General features: G+C 39.8%; 1 protein-coding gene across 6 annotated transcripts in view; it reads right to left on the bottom strand.

Annotated features, from left to right (window-relative positions):
- The window catches only part of LOC105255092, a 360,332-nt gene that overhangs the window by 7,607 nt on the left and 328,431 nt on the right, over positions 1-24,294 (bottom strand). For all 6 annotated transcript variants that reach the window (XM_011264178.3, XM_011264180.3, XM_011264185.3 and 3 more), the window contains 2 exons: positions 9,555-9,800; positions 4,069-4,183 (listed from right to left, as the gene is read on the bottom strand). In XM_011264178.3, coding sequence (XP_011262480.1) covers positions 4,069-4,183; positions 9,555-9,800 — 361 coding nt within the window. The remainder of the gene's footprint in view (positions 1-4,068; positions 4,184-9,554; positions 9,801-24,294) is intronic.

The following is a 24,294-nucleotide window of genomic DNA, read 5'->3' as shown; positions in this document are numbered from 1 at the left end:
CGCAAAACGAAAGAGAATTTTTTTTCTCTTTCTCTCCAGTATGCGTAAACGGGGAATATATATGCGTTCGCAATAAAAGGATCTTTTGCCGCCTCTTTTTTTCCTTGATTCGCCCTTCATCCTCGACAATAGCCGTCGCGTATTTTCTGCTCTCTTTCAGCTGCCGCACGATGTGCGCGCTATGATGGTTTTTGTTTTCCTTTGCCTTTACGTATATGTAATTGAAGAGAGGAAAAAAGGAATAAAACGTGGAGAGGATTGGCTGAAGCAACAACATACGTCGTATCGTGTTCTCTCTCTGTCCGCGCAATAAAAATTTTTCGGTACGTTTTGTATCACTAAAAATAACAATATTTAAATTTCAAAAAAGCGTGCGTACCGGTACGTCACGGCATACTCTGAGAACAGTGGGTTTGCTAGAATAACTGCATTTAAATTTCAAAAAGCGCTCATGCCGTTCCAGTTATAATGTATTCCGTAGTCCGACGGACTGACTCAATTTTTACGAAAGCGCGCGCGGATGACAGAGTATTATAACCGAGCAGAGACATGAAATACATTCGGCCCACATGCCATGTGTCGAATAAATGGAAAAAAAATATTAGTGACTTTTTTCTAATAATAATCATTGTTGAGAAGTATCCAAATAAAATGCAGAAGTTAATTTCTTTTCGCACAAATATAAACGATGAAATTTACATATTTTTTTGAGAATTAATCAAAATATCTATAGGTAAAATTATTTTCTAAAAAAACTCAACTCTCAAAGAAAACTCAATAATTTGTAATAATATAATTTTTATTACGTAAAATCATGTATTATTTTTGTCCAATTTACTCGAAGTTTCAATTAATTAATGGAAAAATGTACATATCTTTTCTTTTATGTAGACTAAAGCGCGAAAAGCAATCTATACGCAACTGTTCATTTCGCACTTGGCGGTCTATCGTGCGCCATAATAAATATTCCGCTGAAATCGCAGCATACTGAAAAATATATTTTACGGCGTGCACAATCGTTCATGGTAGCTGTACAACTCGGCGGAAATAAATGCGTGCATATCCTGGGCGCCGCAGGGGGCGAAAGGAGGAAATGGGATTCGAGTGTACAGCTGTATCGCGACGAAACTTTTCCACGACGATTTCATGAATATCTGGCCTTCGTTCTGGCTTCGAGCCGATTCTTTTTCCATTACTTTTTTGGCCATTATACCATATACCGTCCACCATACTCTACACATTTTTATCACACACGTAACGTGTAATTGGCGCTCTTCAGATAGGAGCAGTCTTCTTGTAAATGAGAATATTATATGAATTTTTTCTCGTCATGCCATGATCGACACTGTAACAAATTCATTTCTTGTAAATTTATGAAATTACATTTAATTTTATCTCTAATGTGTAATACGCTTAGAGGATTCGAATGCTTGTAGATTTCGTGTATGAAACAACGAATATCCCCTTTTTGTTCGTAAAAAGCGCAACGCGGTTTGTTCGATTTTATCGATCAACGCGCGCAAAAGGCATGCGAAACTTATGCATTTACATAAACCGTGAATTCCATGACCATCTATGTATGTACATGTGACAACGTTACCGGAACACACTGACGTGGGACTGCGTGATATTTTTACAAATTGCCAATCATCGATCGCGGCGAGGCAAATTGCTTCCAACGAGGCAGACGCGCGGGCCTGTCTCTGACCTGTCCGATCCGCACTTCGAATGGAAATTGTTGCGGTCGATGCAGCAGCAGTAGCGAAAAAGCCGAGAGAACAAAGCGAAGTTTCGTTTGTTCTGATAATCCATGTATCTATATGTGATACTTTCACATGAGCATATATATATATATATATATATATATATATATCACATATATACCACATGATATATATATATATATATATATATATATATATATATACATACATACACATACATATTTTTTCTATACAAATTTTTTTACCAACCTTGAAATTTTTTTTAGCAAAAATTCGATTTAATAATTCTATATTTTTTCATATACAATTTTATCTTAATAGATAAAATTTCGATTTGGATTTCTATTATATATTTATTAATATTTAAGTGTAATAATAAGACACATGGATCAATAATTATAATAATTAAATTTACATAATAAAAATGATACTTTAACTGATTCAAATTATAATTGTCGTTTTAGAGATTATTGATATACATTTACGAGGAATTAAATTCGACCATAGCAACAATCGTCTCAATATATGTCAAAGGTCTAATTCTTTGTTTGATTTATCGCATGATTGTTATCAGACACCCCTACGCGTTCTTTGATGCACGCGAAGCGTCCGATAGACGATATTTCGTTGGACAACCAGCATGACCGAGCGCGCTCTCATCCTCTCGCCACCCTTTGTCAAAAATGCGCGCTAGCACCGTTGCACAACCAAATAACGTGGCATTCCCCTGCATCGTCAACGACACATCGCGCCAAACTAGCACCCGCTCTCGCCAGCAAATTATTTATCGATCGATCTTGTTGTGCGGCCACTTTCGAGGCTTTCAAAAAATAATGCCCGACAACAACGGCCGGGTTAAATGACTGTCAACAATTCCCGGGCGCGCCAATGGAAACGACGTTGTGTAGACATCACAGTTCCTATTGTACGCTGATTAATAATCGGTCGTGATCGAATATTCATAGAATTTTCGAGTCCATCGTGCGCCAGGACAGAGTTTGAGAAGAAGTTTGATCGTTTATTGCGTCGCCATGTTACAATGTCGCGACTAATAATCGATCTAAACTACTTGCAACAGAGCCGTTTCCCCTCATCATCTGCTCTTACGCGCGAATAAATGATTGAGGAATCTAATTATATATGTTGGCTAATGTTAAAATATGAATAATATTAAAGTCTAAATAATTTCAATAAACCTCCAAAATTAAATCAAGATTTATTAAAGAAATACGTTTTTATTATCGCAAAGTTAAATAGTTATGAACGGCCGTTAATTTTTCAATCTATTTATATTAAAAAAAGAATCATACAAATTATTTTTTAATTATAAATAATTTGCAAATTTCTTAAAGTTTCTCAAACGTATTCATTTTGAAACACAAATTCATTCTAACATCATACACATACATATACATTCAGAAATAAATATTTTTAAGAAATTCCGAAGCGAAAATTTTGATTATTTCGACATACATATATATATATAAATGGATGTTAATATGAATCATTTTCTCGAGATTATTTTGAGCTGTCGAGGGTTAACGACCAACGATTATCCGCATATGTCCGCAAAGATATGCACGCACCCCGGCGATTATTTCGCGCTTATTTCGGGTTTACGGCTACTGAAACGAAAGGAGCCATACTGCGGAAGGCGCCGGGTCGGATCGTCCCTCGTCGTTCTTGGCAGATGCCGAGGCGAAATCGCGCATAAATCGCTAACGACGCGCACTTTGTTACAAAAGCACGCACCGGCCCGTTCTGCTACTGCCGCCAGACTTGATTTATCGCGCTAACGTGGACAATGCGAGAAATATTCTGGCGTGTTCGCTTCGTAAATCACGGTTCTTCGGCAGTCCATACACTGTATGCCCCCATAGAGAGGAGGCCCCCGCGAAATATCACGGAAGGCGGGAGGGAGAGGTTCTGGCAAATGCACGTACACACGCGTGAGGGAGAAAGAGCCGAGAACAGATGAACGGTCAGAGCATAACGGGAGATACACGATCGAATCGGGATGCACGTCCGTAAATCAGCGCCGGAATCGCATTCGTGGATTCTGTGTTCTCAGCATCGTTCGCCGGAACACTGTATTAATTCTTTTTTCACCACAGTTATGACACGCGTATATATGTCCGCGTATATATCCCTTCGGGATTCTAAACGGAACAATGACATTGCGTCGACCGTATTGCATCGAAAGATACATCTTTTCTACTCGCGAAAATACGCGAGCGATAACTTTATTATCGATATGACGTGATTAATATAACATCGCATTATTATAAAAGATGTGAATATAATTAATTCACACGTGGTCCCGAGAGAATCTCTCTCGTCTTACCTGTCGTTCTTTTCTGTATGATTTTCTCTTCGATGAGTGCTCTCACGCTGACCGATGCCGTCTGCAAAGGTGGTCCGATGACCTCTTTCTTCTCGCTCTTCTTATTCTCTGCATCCTATAACATGCAAATAAAACAGACGAATCGTTAAAAAGAATCAAAATTGCGCAGCAAGAAGATAAAGCACAAGCAATATATAAACTTTCCGTGTATCCTTCGCATCCGAGATCAAAATTTGAATTAGCGAACAAAAGGAAAGATCGCTATCCTATCCTACGATCGCGCGAAGAAGTGACTATTATAGCAGAATATTTGGCATCGAAAAGTGTTAGCTGAGCGTCTCGTTGTTAGCTGGTTGTGGATGAATATACGTCACGCGTATGATAGCAGGACTTCGCTCAAGCTTATTCAGAGGACTTATATTCTAATCGGAATCTTCAGTCGTCTCGGCCGCGGAGGACTCATGACGGGAGAACCTAGATTAGAAGCTCAAATCACGGGCAAATTGACGCGCAGGGTACTACAAGGGAGATGTGTAGAGAGACTACAATGGTGAAGGAGGGCAAGAGGATTCAGAGATGCACGCTAATCACTGAGCAAGGCTAATTGAGGTGCCCATTGGATTATATCCTAATGGAATCTCTGGCGTGCGCGATTCAACATCATATAATACATCCCGTCGAAAGATAGTCTGCATTGTTTCTAGATCTTGCGAAGGTAGTCTGAGCGATTTCTGATAAACTTGAGTTGCGAAAGTTCAATTCCTGTATTCAAATACGATCAGATTAAAAAATACTAATTGCATTTTGATAGTTTGCAATCATCTTTATTAATATTGTACTCTCTTTTTAAATTGCTCTTAAAAGGCTTTTAATTGCTCAATGCTATCAGGAATTGCTAAAAACTTTTAATGAAATTCCCTCATTCATTTATCCATCAATGTTACATATCGATCTATCGAAAAAGCGATCAAAAAATATAGCACTGTCTACGGAACAATGACAGCTTGAAATCATTGCATAGATTTATTATCTTTATAGTCATCCAATCGCATTCTTGAATCTTGTGAACTACCAGTCTTACCTCTTAACTTATTAAGCGCGAGAATTCCTCAAGTCCGCGTAATTTTTTTCCTGAGACGCATCAAAGTTATATTACTTAAAGTTTTCGCGAGTCGTACGTGTCGTGCAATTGAACTTTACGTCTCATGGGATAGCTGTCTGTTCCCGAGCACCTACTGATCGACCTCTCCACGAGTTTCGGCACAGGGACACGTTTATAATTAGCATACTAATACCATCGAGGGTGCCTCGCGCATACATTTCCCGCATCTGCATCTCGCTGGCGCCCATAGTAGCGAACAATATATCAGTGGATACAAGCGTCATCATCTTCATCCAATCTCAATGATCCGGATACACGATGTGCGGCAGTCATCATCTCGCGGCTCTCAATTTCCTATCTTTGATGTATGTAACGCGATGCACTTATGTTTTCACAATATATATATATATATAAACAATTGTGAAAACATAAGTGCAATATATATATATATATATATATATATATATATATATATATATATATATATATTGTATCATGCCTCTCATGAAATTGTACTCTGTCTTTGACGGGGCGTACACCGCTCGCTTGCTTCATGAATATTGATCGGCGGTCGTTAATACGTGGAATTGATTGCAGAACGTCCGCCGCGCCGCACCGATCCCGGACTCATCAATTCGATCCGTGTCGATTCCAGTTACCAGAGTTATCTAGCGGCCGCCATTCCCCACGATTAGACTTTTGAATTTTTTTTTTGCAAATTATTTTTACTCATTCTAAAAAGAATGTGTTATCTTGATTTATCGATATATTTATAATTCCGAATTATTTTTTTAACACTTTTGTAAAACTGTAACATCTTTTGTAAAGCTGTGGAGAAAAGAATGTATCTATCTTTGTCAGTCAACGTACCTTGATTAATCAATATATCTATCAGTATTCTATTTTACGATCGCGCAAGTAATGCAATTCAGGAGAGAAGAGACACGTAGACCATGTTTTTGAGCACGATTACAAAGAAGCGATTAATGAACGACGCTCTGCCAGGTTCCGTGCAACAATATTTCCAATATTTCTTGTTCTTATCTCGGCCATCGGCGGGGCATCGATCAATCGACAAAATCCATAGCGCTACGCGCGCGTATGTTTTCCAACAATTCCTACCTTCGGACGATCAATCGTGCTGCACGTCAACTACTTACAGAAAATAAATCTGAAACGCGTCGGCGCAGATTTATTGCTGACGATTTATCGCTCCGAAAAATCATTCGTCACACGGCGGTACAATGTAATGAAAAACGGCCAGTAGTCCGCGAAGCAGGAGCGGCATATGCGGGCGATTCCTCCGGAAATACAACAAATTACATGCCGTAATTCGCTCTAAAGCTCACACAGACTACAATGTCTATCTGCGGGTTCGCGGGCCCCGAAAGAGCGTCTCTCCTTCCCCTCCCCGGCCGCGGGATTAACAGCAGCTGTGCCACTTAACGAACCCAAACGCGCGGTCGCTAACTCCTCTCACCGCGGACGTGAACCCTAAACAACAACGAGCGCGGTTTCATGGTGGACGAGGCTCTGCCTACAACTCGATGAGTTTTCGTGTTTTGCTATCCTTTTTCCCGCGTACCCCGTTCCCAGGACGAGGATGTATACACGACGTGCATTAGGTCGGTTATATCGCAATTCGAAGGACCATCTAAACTTTTCAATAATTCCATACGGTCGGTACGCGCCCGGCAAAAGCTCGACCATGAAAAGAGGAATATAACACTGCCAGAGGGATAGAACTTTCGTGATAGCGGAGTGTCCATCGGTCACCCTTGCTAGTCAAACCTTCGAACACGAACGAACGAATATACGGCGAAAGGAGAGAAGAGAAGTTAAAAGGCAGACGTAGGAGCAGGAGGCGAAGGTGGTATCGTGGTGAAAACTCGGGTGCTCAAAACGAGAGCAGAGCGCCATTGAAAGCCCCGACCGTAACCAGTCAGATTCAATCTGCATAATGGAGAAAGCTCGAGACAATGTTTGTACGGGGTTCTCCGCGCGTGCTGCGTTTCTCTTCCATCTCTCTCTCTCTCTTTCTCTTTTTCCCTCAGGCTATGTTGAATTATTTCTCTCTCTCTCTCTCTCTTGTTCTCTTCTTCTCTTTTCCATTCCCGATCAACAGACTTGCTGCGGATTGGTTCGGGTGGAACCAAAGAGCTTGTTAATGGGTTCATTTGGATTCGATCATCGCCTTACCTTTCTTATCCACCAATGCTACGTCTCTTTTCGCTCTTGTCCGTACTTTATCTCGCCTTCACTGATTTACTCACTCTCATACTCGCCTCGCTCCAATCTTTATCGAGTCGTTATCGATTTGGGTCTTTCCATCCGTCGTCGCTTATACAGCGATGAATCGAATAAGGAGAAACAGAATGAATCAGAAACAAGGGCGAAATGTTAGACGATCGTTAAAAACGTTGATTGAAAAATTAATTCGACATATTTGTCAGAATCGCAAAGAGATGATGGGGGAAGCAGACTTAAGATTTATAAGAGCGAACGTCATGTACATGAAGAATACTATAAATAAAATCATTTATTACTTAAACATGTTAATAAATACCGTCTTGCACATTTCTAAAGAAAGATATTGAAATCCGAGAGTATAATTTCATCTTTATATCAAGTTATACAGAGGGACTCTTTTAAAATGTTATAATTTTTTAGAAAATTTCTATTTAAAAGTTCTGAAGAAAATGTCAAATGTGCCGAGAAACAATTTTAATCTATAAGAATTTGGAATTTTTTCATTTCTGTCTTCACATTCATATCCAACTAAAATATATATTAGATATCCGTGAAAAAGTTAGACTTTTCTCTCTTATAATTCTTTTGAAAACTTTTATATTTTCGCAATCGTGTGGTAAAGCTTTCACGAGTTGAAAAAACGTCTCGATTTATGCACGGCGATTCAATACGTCGATTATAATTCTTCTTGCCTTTTAATGCCCGCGACCGGTTTATTCCTACCCATTCCCCGCTACGAGTTACGTCATCGTCTTTCAATTGCAGAATAAAGAACATCTCCGGTTCGCCATTTGCCATCCTTCCGCCCCCTTCCTTTTCGCTCGCTGCCACCGGGATCGGATGAAAAAGAGGAAACTTTTGTCCGACGAGTTTTTCAGCACTTTTCTAAACGACGCAGTCTTCGTTAAGACATTTTTAATCAGCGAGAGAAGAGCATCGGAGAGACGGGAGGGCGGGTTGAAGGACGAACGATGAGAGAGAGAACGTTCGCGGAATTGCTGATCTTTCTATTTCAATGGCTGCAACAACCCCCTACCCCTTGACCTTATTAAGAACACCGCTGTCCTCCTTCGTTTAAGAATGAAGGAAGAAACGAAAAGAGGGGATACGCGAGGAAGTAAGAGAGGGGAAAGGGAGCAAAGTGTGCTGAAGCCGCGCGGATCTTCGGGGGCGATCTCTATTCTCTTATATCACTTTTTGCCATTTTCTTTGCCGCGGCGATTATCACCTCGAGAATGCATTCTCGAGTATCGCGTTTCTCGAGGCTTCGAGACGACGATGGCGACGATGCCTTGATGAGATTTTCATAGAAACGCCGGTTGATTATTCGGATGCAACGCAAGCGGGCGCGCGAGCGTGATTTCGCGCGATTGCGAATTCATATGGTGATGCAACCGTCGGCGCTATAACTTTGGCGGAACCACGCCGAGATTTTCTTGAATATTAAAGTTCTCGTGCCGAAAATGAAGTTTCGACGATGCGCTCGCGCGGATGCAAATGAAATAAGTCGCCGCGAGATGAGTTCCTTTATTCCAAAGAAATGGCCGAGACCGAAAGTAAGCACAACGTATGAGATTTTACGTCTATTATCATTTCACGTTGAAATTTAAAAATTATCTTTTTGATATGTACATTTGTTATTAAATTAACATATTTGACATAGTTTTTTCCTTTTAAATATATAATTTCTAATCCGGTTTTCTTTCAGAAAAAAATGAAAAAACAAGAAATTAATACAATTCTAAGTAGAGATAAAAAAATTATATGTGTAACGTATCAGATAGTATCTAATGTTTATCTAATTTCTGCCAAATATCGAATATATGTAAAGTTTAATCAATTTGATCACTTAAGGATAATTGATTACAACTTTGCGTAATTTTAATTATTTTGATTTGCGGCAAACTGAGGACACGTTATATATTATTCCGATAAAGCTTTTCGTAATCGCTACATTTAAAATATCTGAGATAAACGGCATAAGTCATAAGATAAAACATTAGAATATTTTATAGCATCAAGTCTCCCTCTCTTACGCCTTTCTTATCGGACTCTTAGCTATATACCATAAATCTGCATAAATACATAAACAAGCGCTTCCACGAGCGTTATCCTTATCAAATATGGAATTTACCTTTTTGAAGTAACCACCGTGGAGTCTCATATGGCCATTAAGAGCCGGTATGTTTTTAAATTTTCGATGGCACAGATTGCACTCCACCGGTTTCGGCTCGGTTTGGGATTTGTTGGAAGTAGCGACCGTACCGGGAGATGACGAATTTCCGGGAGACGGGCTGCCCTTCCCCACATTTCCGCTTCCCGGTGAGCCGACCTGTTGTTGTTGCTGTTGCTGCTGCTGCTGCGCTTGCTGTTGTTGTTGCTGCAAGTAAAAAAAAACAGAATTCTTGAATAATTCGTACTGAAAGATTTATAAAGACGCGCAAATGCTTCCTATTATTTATTTTTTGCAACTGCGGTCTTCCTGCATCAAATATATTATTTGCGGCGCATATTTTTACCTCTACAATTTAAACTTTACATATAAAATATTACACAAGAATAATTTTAATATTAAAAAGTACATAAAAAGATGCAACAGATATTATATAAAGTTGCAAAAATGTACTCAATCCTGTATTTCCAGAATATTTATAAAATATGCGCAACAAAATGATCTCATTAGCTCCGACAGTGATATCACGTAAAACTGAGAATAATTGAACAAAGGAAGAATTTCTTTTATGGCATCTTCTTTCATTAAGGTGCGCGTTATGTCTAGCTTAATGCCGGTCTTTCGAAAGTCACGGGAGATTTTTAGGGAAGACGCGCACATTCCTTTCTTCTGATATTTCTCCATTTCGCCCCGTTTAACCGCTTCGCGTTCCAGGAGAGAAGAGAGAAGGGTGAAATTCCACCCGAACGATAACGTAGCACGCGTAACACTAATACTATATACGTTATATACGCGAAAGTTACCGTTCTCTGCCCGCCGGTTAAGCTCCTCTCGAGGGCCGAGAACCGTTCCTCTTGCTTCGGAGTCTTGTAGAAACTCCGCAACTTCGTAAGCGCGTAAGAGGGAATAGAGACGGGAGAATTGCTAACTACAGATCGGAGAACATTGCACGCCCGCTACACAATTTGCATCCCTCCCGGACGATACGTGGATCGTCCGGGGACGTGAGATACGGCGCGCGAGAGAACGCTCGAGACAGTGTTGTATTATACTCGTATTATAACTTTGCTTTTGTATTTTAGCTCAGGCGGTCTTAACGCTTCTCTCTTCGTAAGATTCTACAGTACGACACGCGGGACTTCATCTCGATGGAGATATGTTCATTTCTAACAGTAACGTGACGCACTTGGTCTCAATAATTTTGCTCTCTAACGTGATGTTATAAATGAAATAGATATTTTCTTCATACATTAATCTTCAAATTTGTTCAATTTATGAACGCAAACAAGAGAAGCATGTTAATTATGTGATGCTCATTCCTTGTATAAAGAAAGAGATATGTATTTTCAATCTTTTACCTTATTTTTTCAATAATAGATTATACGCATATTAATTACAAATGTATGCTTTTCTAATTGAAAGAGATAAATTTTCATACGATTCGAAATTATCATAAAATGTCATATACATGTATCTCCCTCCCCTTTTTTTCTCCTTATTATCTTGTTCATTCATCATGTACGTTCACGCGGGTTTACTTCCTCTACACCTGCTTTTGCGGCGTACAAAACTCCTGTCGTATAAGTTCGAGAATTGCTATGAAAAGAGCGAAGTTGCTTCCTCTTCCATCAAGCCTTCCGGAAGAGTCGAGAATTCTAAGCTTAGTCGTAAGTACATATTCGATGTTGCCGCCGGGCATGTCTGGATAAGAGCTTTGAAAATTTAATAACTGTAAGTAGATCCAATACTCGATATCCTGCGGAAGGAACTTAAAAGGTCGCGCAGTTAAAGCGCGGAAGCAAAATACGGCGAGTATCGGTGAATCTTATTTTAGCAAAGAATTTCGGAGCACGGAAAATCTATATTTTATCTAAATAAAGCAAATATATATATAATACACCTTTTAATACGCGTCTATAACAAAATTTGTAATAATTGAAATATCGTTCGTTAGAATGGTAATGAAAAAAATATTACGATATATTAATATAAAACTGAGCTTTCTGGAATTGCAATGACTTTTAAATTCATACAAGCAAGTATATTTTAAATGCTGCGCGCGTGCTGAATAATATTGCCATTCGTTCCTTGCCATCATTTGAAATTATTTATTGATATAACATTAGTTAACCAATTTGCTATTTTAATTTTAGCATAGAAAATGTTTGCTCACATTCACATCGTTTCTCTCCTCTTGATTTGCAAGCGGAACCGCACGTAGCCACACGTGCGTCGTACGTGAGAGGCATTCGACAGAGCGAAAGAGCAAGAAGCCACGTACACATCTGTGAACTACGTCATGTGTCTCGCCCTTCTCTATTCCTCACCCTTCTTTGCTCAATAATAGCGGAACGTTACTCAAGTCCTAACTACCTCTTCTTACAGAAAATAATTCGCCGTCGCATTTGCTTCTACATGGCACAAAATCTGCTAACTTGAATTTACTGACATTATTAAAAATTAAGAAACAAAAATTACCGACTTTTGCATATCTATTTGTAATTTAAGAACTTCGCACAATTGATACATTATTTTTTTATAGGAATTATATACAAGAGAGGATATTTTTTATGCAAAACTATAAAACTTTTTCATAGAGAAACCTTAAGGACAATCTGAATTCTGAAATAATTTTACCTTAAAGACAATATGATTCTGAAATAATTTTTATAAAGACATGTTTCATACCTTTCATCAATCTTTATATCAAATATCATAAGCTTAATATATAGAGAATATCATGGGCTTTCATCACTTAGAGGGAAAAAAACATATTTCCGAGTGAGGCATGAAAGAAAGGATGATGAAGCTAAAGAAGTGCGTGAAAAAGAATAGCAGCGGTTCTTCATAAAGCTAGATCACCCACGCCACGAGCTATGTAATTATGTGAAAAAGGAACGGCGTAAAAAGTGACGATAGTATAATCAAAGGATGACGCTTTATGTTAGCATATAATTAAAATATTAAAAGTTTCTCAACGAATAAGTTTCTCGGGCAAAAAAAAAGTCGGAAAAAAATATAAATTACGAGAAAGCTTTTTACACGTGACAATCGATAGAGTAATGAACGTTGTGAAAGGATTACGTTTACGTTTGAATATAACGTGTGTTAATTATACATTCCGTCTATTTGAAAAATCTTGTAAAAATAGATACATGCTGCATTATTAAATTCTCTCCATCATTTGCATATCTTCTGGTATTAGGAGAATGTAACGTAAATCCTCCTATATGCTATATAGCATAGTAATGCATCGCCATTGGGACGGATTTAAAGTGTCAAGGATTAAGCGTTAACTCTGTTGGGCTTAGGGCATTAAGCATCAAACATTAACCCTGGCAGGCTTAAAGCGCTAAAGAGATGAACGTACATAATCATCGACGTTAATTCGTCGGTGCACTTCGCTCGGATTCGCAATTATTTTTCTCTCTTTCTTTATTTCATATTAAAACGCGTAATCTTTCGCGATTCGATCGGCGCAGTTCATTCGCAGTGTCGATGCGCGAACGAGTTTAACTTAAAACATGGCCCTTACACGCGAAGAACCGTTCCGATAAAATCGCGCGCGATTATATTCCTCTCGAATCCGCTGCTATTTCGCTTCTCATCGCTTCGTTGATAGATCCGCGAGATAGAATCCATCGATCCTGCGTGCATCGCTCATGACGCATCTCGCTCATCTTTCACAAGTACCTACTCGATCGCGGCAGATATCTCATCAATTTCTGCAAACAATCTTTGATCCAAATGAGATCCTGAATTTTGTTCGAAACGAGAGACGGGAAGCTTTAACACCTTCGTCTTGTATTAAACATGGCAATGTATCTTGCCGAGATATTTTCGGATACAAACAAAATTTGCCACGTGATTCCCGTCATCGTATGACGTTAAGAACAGAAAGAGAGAAAAAAAGAGAGATTAAAAATATAAAATACTCTTTACGTGCGTATGTGAGATGTGAGGCTATTTATTTTAACAATATAAGTGATATTAGATTCAACATATTTTCCTATCTTGGCGCACATATTAATTAGTTTTAACTTTACGTTTATGTATGTAGCCGAGAGATTGCTTTTATTTTTCCTTTATGTTTTCATCAAGAATTTCTTTTATTAAAATATATGTAACGCTTAATAGCGTATAAAAATGTCTTGGTGGCTTCGCATCTTCTTCTCGACTTTCCGCGTTCGCATTAAAAGTCCGCTGAATAGCGCGATTCAACTCCTCCGGAATTAATGCAAAATACGCGTTGAAAGTGCAGAAGACGTTCTGCACCGTGGCAAGTCCGCGATCACGACGTGCTCCTTTCGCGTTCACCATTAGCGTTGTTTCGACAGTTTCGCTGCCGGGAACGCAATTGTTCCAAGAAGCGCGTCGTTCCTCTTGTTTCTTCGAGAAGAGCCGCTGTTTCCCTTGGGAACGACTTAACCCGTTCAAGTACGGCGGGAGCAAAATTACCGACCGCTTTCCAGACCGGTGGTTCGCATAGCGAACAGAAATTCGGAGGTTCTATAGTCGCGCACGTGTCGTTTTGTCTTTTGCGACAATCTACACGTAACATGTTTTGCGACAATCTACACGTTTAAGACTTGGAGCGAGACAGGTAAGACTTGACGATTTATTGTCGGTTGATTATATTTTGTACTAAGTTGGAAGCCAACAATTAAGCGAATACAAAATTAAGCGAAAAATTTCAAATATAGCATTGAATCAAGTATTTGTTGCTTTTTATACTATGGATAATTCGCAATTATTACATAATTATTTCTGTTTATAAAATAATACATATATGTCCAATTTGAATTTATCTATTCAAGTAAAAAAAATACAATAGTCCAATGATATCTACATGAGATAAAATTATACACGTCGATAAAATACTATGTCAATTGACATATTCTTCTAAATGAGTAAAAAATAACAACTTGTAATTTAATTTTATTAAATAAAGAATGATATATTTCAGAGAAAAGTCTCTACAATAGGCATTTATACGACAAATACAAGAGAGAACGATCTAACCGGAAATGGCGGATTGCGCGGATGGGTCGTTACTAACGGCTTGCTCCTTGAGCCGGTATCTTGGCTGGTCCTGGCATGTATGATTAAATTAGAACAATGCCGGCATAACTCGCCTAATGCGCGCTCATCCCCTTCCGCCGCAGGCCGGCTTCTACAACCCCTGCGTCGGTTTACTAGTAGATGCTAGTAGTTTAGAAACTCTCCTTCGTCCTCGTCACCCTCTATATACTATGTGTGCCTTTCTTTTTCTCTCTTTTCTCATCTTTCTTATTTCTTCATCCGTTTATCGCTGCTGATTCAGTCTTTCGCCGCGTTTATAATCTCGGCAATTCCTAATTTTATGGCATGCGTGCTTATCATGTAATAACATTGCGACTTCAATGAGAGTTCCACGAGTTAATCGTTTCCGCACGGTCCGCTCTTCGAGGAGATTACGCTAACGCGTTAACCATTTCATGTCTAATGAATTATACGCGATAATCTCACATAAGTGTCATGGTAAAATTTGACAGCTTTTGCCGCGCGGTTAAGAAATTGACTAGAAATCTAGAGGTTTGCAAGACACGTGCGAGTCTCTCATTTTTACTCATTAATTAATATTAAATTAATATTAAATAAATATAAATAATTATAAATATAAATAAATATAAATATTAAATAAATATAATGATTAATATTAAATAAATTTATATATATTTTTTTAAATATAGGTTTGAATGTAGTTTAAAAACATTTTTTACAAAGTTTACAGAAATTATAAATTGTGCATGATTATGGAATTCGTTTGCAATTAAATAACAAAAAAGAAAGTATAATTTTTCGATTAAAAAATTAAATTATCGTGCCAGCAGTTTTCGGCATTTTTGAAGGTATATTCGAGTCCCAGTAATCGCTGAACGGTATAACGAAATATATATAAGCAGATCGAAAAATAAAATACTACTATCGGAAAAACTTTGTGCCCTAGTTTTGTGACATCTTGTCTGAACATGGCGGCTTTAAAATATTTTTTAATTGAACAAAACTGGTGCTCGCGGCGTTATAGTAAAGATACAAACGAAAAGATAGAACGAAGATAAATATTAGATCTGAAATGAGAAAAATCGAGCAGTCCGAAAATAAAAATGGACATTTATTTGACAAATTTATCTCGTGCCCCATGTCCCATAGTGCCAATTACTGTAATGGAAGTGATAATTCGAGTAAAAATTGTCAGAAGAACGTGTACACGGATGCAGCGCGATATATATGCATATGTCACGATAGTATATATACCGCAGTAATTTTATATGATTTGTTTATTCGTTGCACTCTCGTTTCCCGCTGCAAACAACAAATGCTATCTAGTAGTAATTTGCATAAATTTTTTTTTACAATTTCGTACAATACGATATTCTATCCAGAATGACCTATTCATAAAGATATCAGAAATTAAAAAAATTTTTTCTTACGGTAAATTATAAAGTCGAGATATATATTCCTATGTCAAATTTTTTACTCTCGTTTCGATCGAAATCAGATATATTCTTTTCAATCGTTAGGATACTTTAAATAAATCTGTTTCTGAATGGAACACTTTTCGGGATATCTTGTAAATAGAGCTTACAAGAATATCCTTTATATATATTCATCTTCGTTGACTAAAGAACTTCACGAATGTATGTGCATCCAGTTCTTACAGACTGCTGCTGTGACTCTTAGTAAAATTACGACCAGCGTACAAAGCGGACAAAGTTGGGATGGCGAAAGTATTTCATTTCTCGGATGGAAGTTCGCTCTCTTCCCCATCGTTCTCCTTACCTCTCGCATGAAAGGCCATATTATCTCGACGCGATCTATTAAAATTTTTGCAAGTTTTTGTCAAACTCGAAGAACGCGCTCGATTGGGAGGAAGACAGGTCCTAAGCAATATAAAATTTAGCGCATCGCGAAAGTTCATATTAATTTTTTAACCGTTCGACACGCCTCGAAATCCGAGGAGCCGCCCCGAAATCTGAAAAAGTTGCTGAAAAGGGAGTATGGAATATTAAAATATAAATGCTTTTTAAATTATATTGAATGACCGAAGATAAAAAAAATTCTGATTATTAAATTAAATTTTAGAAAGACGAGTAAGCAAAAAATAATGCTCTTCTCTCTTTCCATTCGAAATAGATTTCTCGTCGTTTCAAATAATTCTCGAAACCGTCGATTTAACTATATGGCATGAAATGGGTAAATACACCGTATGAGAAATTATCTCGACGTCCATATTCTTTTTGCACTTGAAAAAACATATTATGGAGCGATGGAGAGCTAAAAGCTTATTATGCTCGCTGTATTATTAACCTATTCCCTTTGAGTTTCGTCACGGCAAGAAGTATGCGCGAGATTTTATTTCGACAAAATCTGTGAATAAGAATTGTGAAAAAGAAAGAAGAATATGAAAAGCATACTGCTGTTATATGCTTACTGTTCGCGAGCAAATACGCGCAGCTATCTACTTTTATAATCATCGTACAAGGCAGAATGTGCGTAGGGGATTTTAAGCTTCCGTTGACATTTATAAAACATAAAACTCGGTAAAAATGAAAAACTCATTTCCACATTGATTTTAACTATTTAATATTCTCTCTCACCAGGCTAATATTTACTGTGCTGGAAGCAAGCTACAGATGCGAATGTAATTACGGATAATATTCTACAAAGAAAAAGTACAAGGAGCCCCGTGAGTTTTTATTGTTGACTTGAGTGGTAGTTGCTATTAATAAAATCGCCGAGTAAAATCATTTAAGGAACGTGAAATTTTGCTTTCTTCTGCCTTTATAATCGATATAGATTCGAATTTTCTCCTGATTTTCTTTGCGCTAAATGCATAATATATTTTGAAAACTCACTACTCTTATATATTTAATCAAGATTGAATCAAGATTGCATAGCCCCAGCACAAGGAGAAATCTACATATTTAAATATTAAAGTGTAACAAATTTAACGCGTTCTACAATGTTATATATCGTAAATAATCGACGCGAATCTCATCGCGTAACGTGGTAACACACGGGAAGGTGTTAAAAGCGACGAGAGAACGTACCGCAATTAAAGAGGCTGTCAACTGCAAAATGTATTAGCAAACGAAGCATGCGAAGGTGGGGCGGGGCGAGGCGTCCGCTTTACGTTTAATCGATTCCCTTTCGGCGGTAATCCGCGCGCCAAAACCGCGCGTTGGCGGGAAGAAGCGGGTTGCGGGCGCGTGAGAGAGCAAAGGAGAACATTAGGTAGGTACGTAGATAGGTATAGTAGGTGGGTTAGATATATCAGGTTGGAGTGTACGTAGGTGAGCGGAAGACGCGGGAAAACGCGTCACGGACGACGTCCCGCTGAGGTTCCGCGTTACACGCAAGCGAATGCAAAGCAGAGAGAGAGAAGGTGCGGAGGGAACGGGCGGGGCGTAATTACGTTTTGTCGCTCGTCGCCCGGATTTCCTTTGTTACATTAGCCGTTCCCCGTATTCTACGGCGCCTAAAGCCCTGGATACGACGTCGTCGGGAGGGACGAGAGAGCGCCGTTAATCTTTAACGACCTGAACACACCGGGATCGGCGGAAAGGGAGAGAAGTGTCCGATCTCTCGGCAGGGCGATAGGAGCGAGAGGGCTCGAGAGAGGGCTTTGTAATCGAATCTCGCCGCTGCCTCCTCTCCTCTCCTCTTCTCTTTTCGGTGGCTGCCGGTGCCTGTGCGCTGGCTGCCGTCGTAGACTGATCCAGTTTATGCGCGGTCAAAGCCGACCGAGAAAGAATCCCGTTGTACGACCGGGTCCTAAGTAGATTAGACGAGCGATACTTTCTCTTATTCGTTACATATTCTAGTAAATATACAGTCGCGCGCGATAGCGGTATGACGATATTTGTTTTTTTCCTGCGACAACATGTATGTCGTTGTTTTTCGAGCATGTCTAATTCTTTAAACACTCTATATTCTCGAAAGATTGATATTAAAATACAGATCACATACATTTTGTCGAACGTTTGGGCATTTAATTTAGTTTGATAAGTTTTCTATAATCTTTAATCTCTTAGCTACGCTTTAAAAATGTTTCTTTTACGAATTAAAACTTTGCCGCAACAAAAGTGATAAGACTAGAATTACAAAGTATATATTATATACATTACGTGCGCCTTGGAATAGATTGCCCGCAGATACGCTATATCTGTCTACTTTTCAAGCCGTCTTTAACAATCCAAAAGGAGTTGCCCGTGTCCGACGTCGTTATTCAAGCGAAGCTTAGGGTAACGCGGAGTGCTACGCGCGAAAGCGGCTTACGTTTAGCTGGATCACTCGACCGAATCGCGGCGATGGATCCAAAGGAGAGTGGCGTTACTCTTGGATACTCGTTGTAATCCCCCAAAGAGCAGTAGAGCGCGCAATGTACGGTAAGGCGCGAAGATTCCGAATTACGTCGTTCGTTAACGGATCGGTGGATAGAGTCTGCCGACTTTGTTGCATTATCTCGCTTCGGGCTGGCGTGTCTGCGATGTTCAAGTCGCGTCTATTAATTTCTCTCGTCGATGCTCCGAGACGGTAACATTTGCGCGCATACACATATATACATACATACAAATATAGATATACAGGAATCGAGACGCCTAGCATATGGAGCAAAGAGAGAAGGAGAGGGAAACAATTCAGCGGGGGAGGATGAAGCGGAGAGAGAACCCAAGGATGGCGGGGATCAGTAATGGAAACAGAATGGGATAATTCCGCGAGCCGCGGACGGACGCGGTAATTGCGAATAATTGCATTGTCTTCGAGTCGTTCGCCCGAGTTCCGAGTCTCTCTTGCCACGTTCATTCTCGTGTTTCTCTCTTTCACACAGCCCGGGATTCTCCCTTTCTTCCCATCCCTCGTGCGCGCGCGCCCTTCTCTATCCACTCGCCTCTCGGTGAATTGCTTCGGTACGAATTGAGAGTCGCCTGGTGGAAACTCTCTCATACCGATTAGGAAATCTCGTTCCGTCGTCTTTCTGTCCGCCAACGCGCGACGAGTCCGGTTTCCGGATCGCGGTTTAATGCCACGTGGAAATTACGCTCCGGTTGAAGAAACCGCTGCTAAAAGGTGCTGCCTTATAATTGATTTCTTCGAATCGATATTTATCGCTGTACTTCCTGCTTTGAAATTATTATATTTCACATCGAATCACATCGCCGCGTTATCGCCAAGCGAAAACTCGGATAAATAGCGGTAAAATGCAGCTAGAGATTTATTTTATTCGAAGGTACATTGAAACTGAAGGAGATTGAAACGATCTTAAATTTCGAATTTAAAATAACATCAAATATGCGGAAATGTGTTAAACTGTTTGTATCTTCTTGACGCAAAATTAGGATATTAATTCCAAAACTATGGATATATTTCTTTTAATCCGCTATGCCATTTGTTTCTCCATTCTCTGCGTTAAATTTGCAACAAATGTTCTCGCAGAGATGAGATTCGAAGAAAGATGGTACCCCAACGACAGATTTTGCATTCCTACGTAAACTGCGGCACGTGCGAGGCGACACGCCGGGATTTTGGATAATTCCGCACACGCCTCCGGCGAGAAATAAATTTCCAACCACGCGATCGGGACTACGGGGCAAAAAGAAAAGGGGAGCCTCGAGAATACGACATTTTCGAGCGGAGAAACTTGGTAAAGTACCTTCGATATGTTCAAAGTACGGCGGAGTTTCGCGTAGGATACGCCTGAAAAGATTCTCGCGCAAGCTCTCTCGCGTTCGTACATATTTTACACAGAGTGCCACGATCCCGAGGATGCAAACGAAGTAATGTGCTGAACAAACTGTTAAAATTCTCTCCACTTATTTATGCGCTTTTAATTAACGTTGCAATATAATAACACATGAAACGTGTATTTCATGATTTACTTCTCGTAAATAAATAAATGTCTCGATATTCTTAATTCAGATATTATTCTTTTACCTCCTTTATTTTTCATGCTTTAAGTCGCATAACTGAATATTGAGAAATTAAATTAATGAAAATGTAAGTGAAAATGATTAAAATGATGTCCGCAATTTCGATTTTCGTTCGAATGAATCACGCCATTATTTCACTGTGAATTCCAGCACGGATATTATAAATAACCTCTCGACACGAATTCGTAAAACAAATACAATAACTCATTACATAAATACATATTCATCAATTTAAATATGTTATTCAACAACTCATTATCGCTATGCGTTTACCTAACATTTTTGTGACCTCCGATCTGCTTCGCGAATTTGTTGGCAAAATCTCACTTCGCAATCGTGCGGCTTATACTTCTCATCCAAGCCTCGGACAAAGCATGTTCAGCCTTAAACCGGTTGTACCAGTGGCTCGTTAATTCGCATCGTTGCATCGCAACATCGTCGTCGTCGTCGTCGTTCGAGGAAAATTTTACCCGGACGATCCGACAGGTACATTTTGCATGCATTCCGCACGGCAATTATATGACGTGGATGCGCCGTGGCGCTTGAATGTTCCCGGACGACCAGCCAGCGTCCGGAAAAGGATCGTTCAATTTAGCCCCGCACCTTCATTCCCGCGAATGGACGACGTCCAGAGAGCGACGCATACCCTGCCGGCCAGAAGAGGGTGAAAGGATCGTTCTATCTCCCGGCTATCTCGAGTTCGAGTTTAACGTTCGCCCGTAAACTGGACGACGTGTCTAATTACCCGACGCAAAAGCCACCCTTTCCCGCGGAATACGCCGCTCTGACCCCGCGCTCTGGCGTCCTGACCCCTCGTTGCTGAACGCGCGCAAGGGCTCTCTGAATGCGCACCTGCGAATAGAGTAATTTTATACCGGCGGTGTGCGACTGTGCCCGAAGGCAAATTCTTTCCCGTTTGGCTAAACTGAGAAAAGTTTAAAAAATTTTCTCTGCTACGCGAAATGTCGAAAATTGTCCTCGAGAGAAATTCACCTCGGACTACGAAATCAAATATGATGTTGTTTCTTTCTTGAAAATATGTTAGCGTAAATTAGAATTTTGACGTAACTTTGTCGCTTTTTAACGCACTAATTAATAAAGCACAATAACATTATACTGTCGGTGAGCAATAGTGATGATTTATTTAAGCAAAATATGATACGATATCGCGTGCAGAATCTATTATGATGCAACTGGAGAAGAAATGTATGTTTCGTACATGTAATCAAATAAAACACACGTGAAATCCGAAGAGGAATACATTTCAATACACATCAAGTTGTAGGTAGTTATTATCAAACTTTTAGAAAACCAAAGTCAGATACTAATGGACGAATTGTTTGCTTCGTCAGCTGATACATGAGTAGGCGAGACATAGCACGAGAGGGGAGGACAACAACGCGAGCTACAGCACTATGGACGAATGAGCGCGGACTTGATTGGTGTTCGGCATGGAATGGTTGGCAAGGAATACTGGCAGGAACCGGAATGGCAACTTGCTAATGAGGGATATGTATCACTTTTCCGATAGGTGGGGCGGACGCAGATCGTCGCTACTGGATGGTTGCAAACTGCAATCTGGGAATGCTGAATCGCCTCCGCGATCCAATGTACCGTGAATCGGGGGCGGTAAATCACAATACAGCCATGACACAGAGGAGACACTTGTCAGGGCGACCGATCCGCAACGAAGATGGATCTCTAATCGAGAGCGCATCAGAGATCTTCCAATTTTTTTTTAAATTCGCGATTTTCAAATTCACGAATCGCACACTTATAAATGATAGTAATCGGAAAAAAGTTGACAATTATTTTATTATTGGAAGCTGATGAAACGTTGTTTGGTAAGCAATAAATTTCATCGTTTATCGTTTACCAATATGCACGTGTTCCTGCATACATTTGGCTCAACGAGCGCGTCTTCCTGCTAATTGTATGATCGACTTTGTAATTACCATAACAATTATCATAATTAGCGAAACGAACGGGGACTAAAACATGGTTTTCTAGGGCTCCCGCGATTATCCCGTAGGAATTTGGACTTAGACTAGCGCGCTTAAGCTTTCGCCATTAGTTTAATGGCCGTTTAAATACCGGGCTTTAAATAATAGCGCCTAGTAAGCTAAGCGCGCAATAGAGGAGATGTAAACAATGCTTTGTACGTCTTTACAGAGTACCTGTAAATGCACTACGCATATTATGATGCGCTTCGTTTTCACAAGATTAAATGTAATAAATTCTACCATAAAGGACACGCTATGTTGTATTTGCCTCGTGATACTTAATCCGTGAGGAGTTTTATGCATCTAAATCCATAATTATCATATATTCGTGTATCGCAAATAATGGAGTATATAAATAATATCATGTGATATTATTTCAAATTAAAAGGAGAAGAGTTTTACTCGTTATAAAAAATATTAAAACGCAAAATTGTGATAACTAAAATAATTGTATAATGTCATGTACGATAATTAAAATTTGATCTTTGTCACCCAACTGTATCCGTTCATCTCGTGCATGTGCGCAACTTTGTCTGTTCAACATCACTCGAGAATCATAAAGATAATCTATTCCCAACGTTACTGCGTGTAGCGACAAATTTTTTCCCCCTAGCGAACACACTCGACTTTCGATCGCTCGAACGAGATACACGCTACGAGAAGCGCGTTGACCGGTAACCCCCTCCTGACCCCGCGTACAGGATCCAGCGTTCCACCCTGCAAAATTACCCGCACACAAAACCGCGTTCCTCTCCATCGCGTAATAGAATTTACGATGCTGGCACGTACATACACGTCGCGCCCGAACACTCGCGATGCATCAAAAACACCGACGAAGATGTAGTACGCGATAACACGAAGCGGCAATTACTCTTCACTTTCCGCGCGCGGGTCCCCCCCTCGTCGCGCTGCCTCTCTTTCTCTCCTCTCTGTCCTGCCATCCCCCTGTGTGCGTGCCCGACGGCCGATCGATCTAACGGGCGTAACAGACGGAAAATCCGGTGAAAAGCGCGCGCGAGCTCTCACAATGAGCGGCAACACGCACCCGCGCGCGAGCGCACACGGACGCGATGCAGACGTCATTGTTCCGGCCGGGTCTTTTGTCAGTGAACGAATTACTGTTGCTGTTTAGAACCCTCTCTCATTTGCTCCGTTCTCATCCCCTAGCCATCACCGATGCGCGTTTTCTCCCTCGCAGCATCACCGCGACCACCGGATCCTCTTCTATCAGCATCTCGCCCCATCTCGCTATCACCCCGATCCACGTTGATATAATCGCGGCGGTCTTTTCACAACGGTCTACTTCGACATTGATAATCTCATCGTAATTACCGTTTGTTTCACGCGTCGTTAATTAGTCGATGACTCGGCCAAATTGTGCGGGCCGGCATCTCTCCAATGATTTTTAATCTAGCAATTCTTTCCTACACATTGGTGATATTGATTTTAATTATTGCAATTGTAAACGTTTGTACTTAATTAATTCATTTAATTTCTTCTTTGTCAACTTTATATTAATCATATCTTTGTGATTGTATACAAATTGATATCACTATCTTATTGATTACATTTTTTCTCTCATCAGAGAGCATCTAAGCTTTTACAAAGAGGACGCAACATTTGGCACTTTTATTCTATTCACTTGAGAAAAGAAACATCAAATTTGCGCGTCATGCGCGAATGAATGAACGCAATCCGTTTCATCGAGTTATGAGATTTCCGAGA

Source organism: Camponotus floridanus, unplaced genomic scaffold (genome assembly GCF_003227725.1).
Source record: "Camponotus floridanus strain SB8 unplaced genomic scaffold, Cflo_v7.5 scaffold13, whole genome shotgun sequence".
Taxonomy (NCBI): Eukaryota; Metazoa; Arthropoda; class Insecta; order Hymenoptera; family Formicidae; genus Camponotus; species Camponotus floridanus.
The sequence above is the reverse complement of the archived record's forward strand: the minus strand, read 5'-3'. Positions and strand labels throughout refer to the sequence as shown.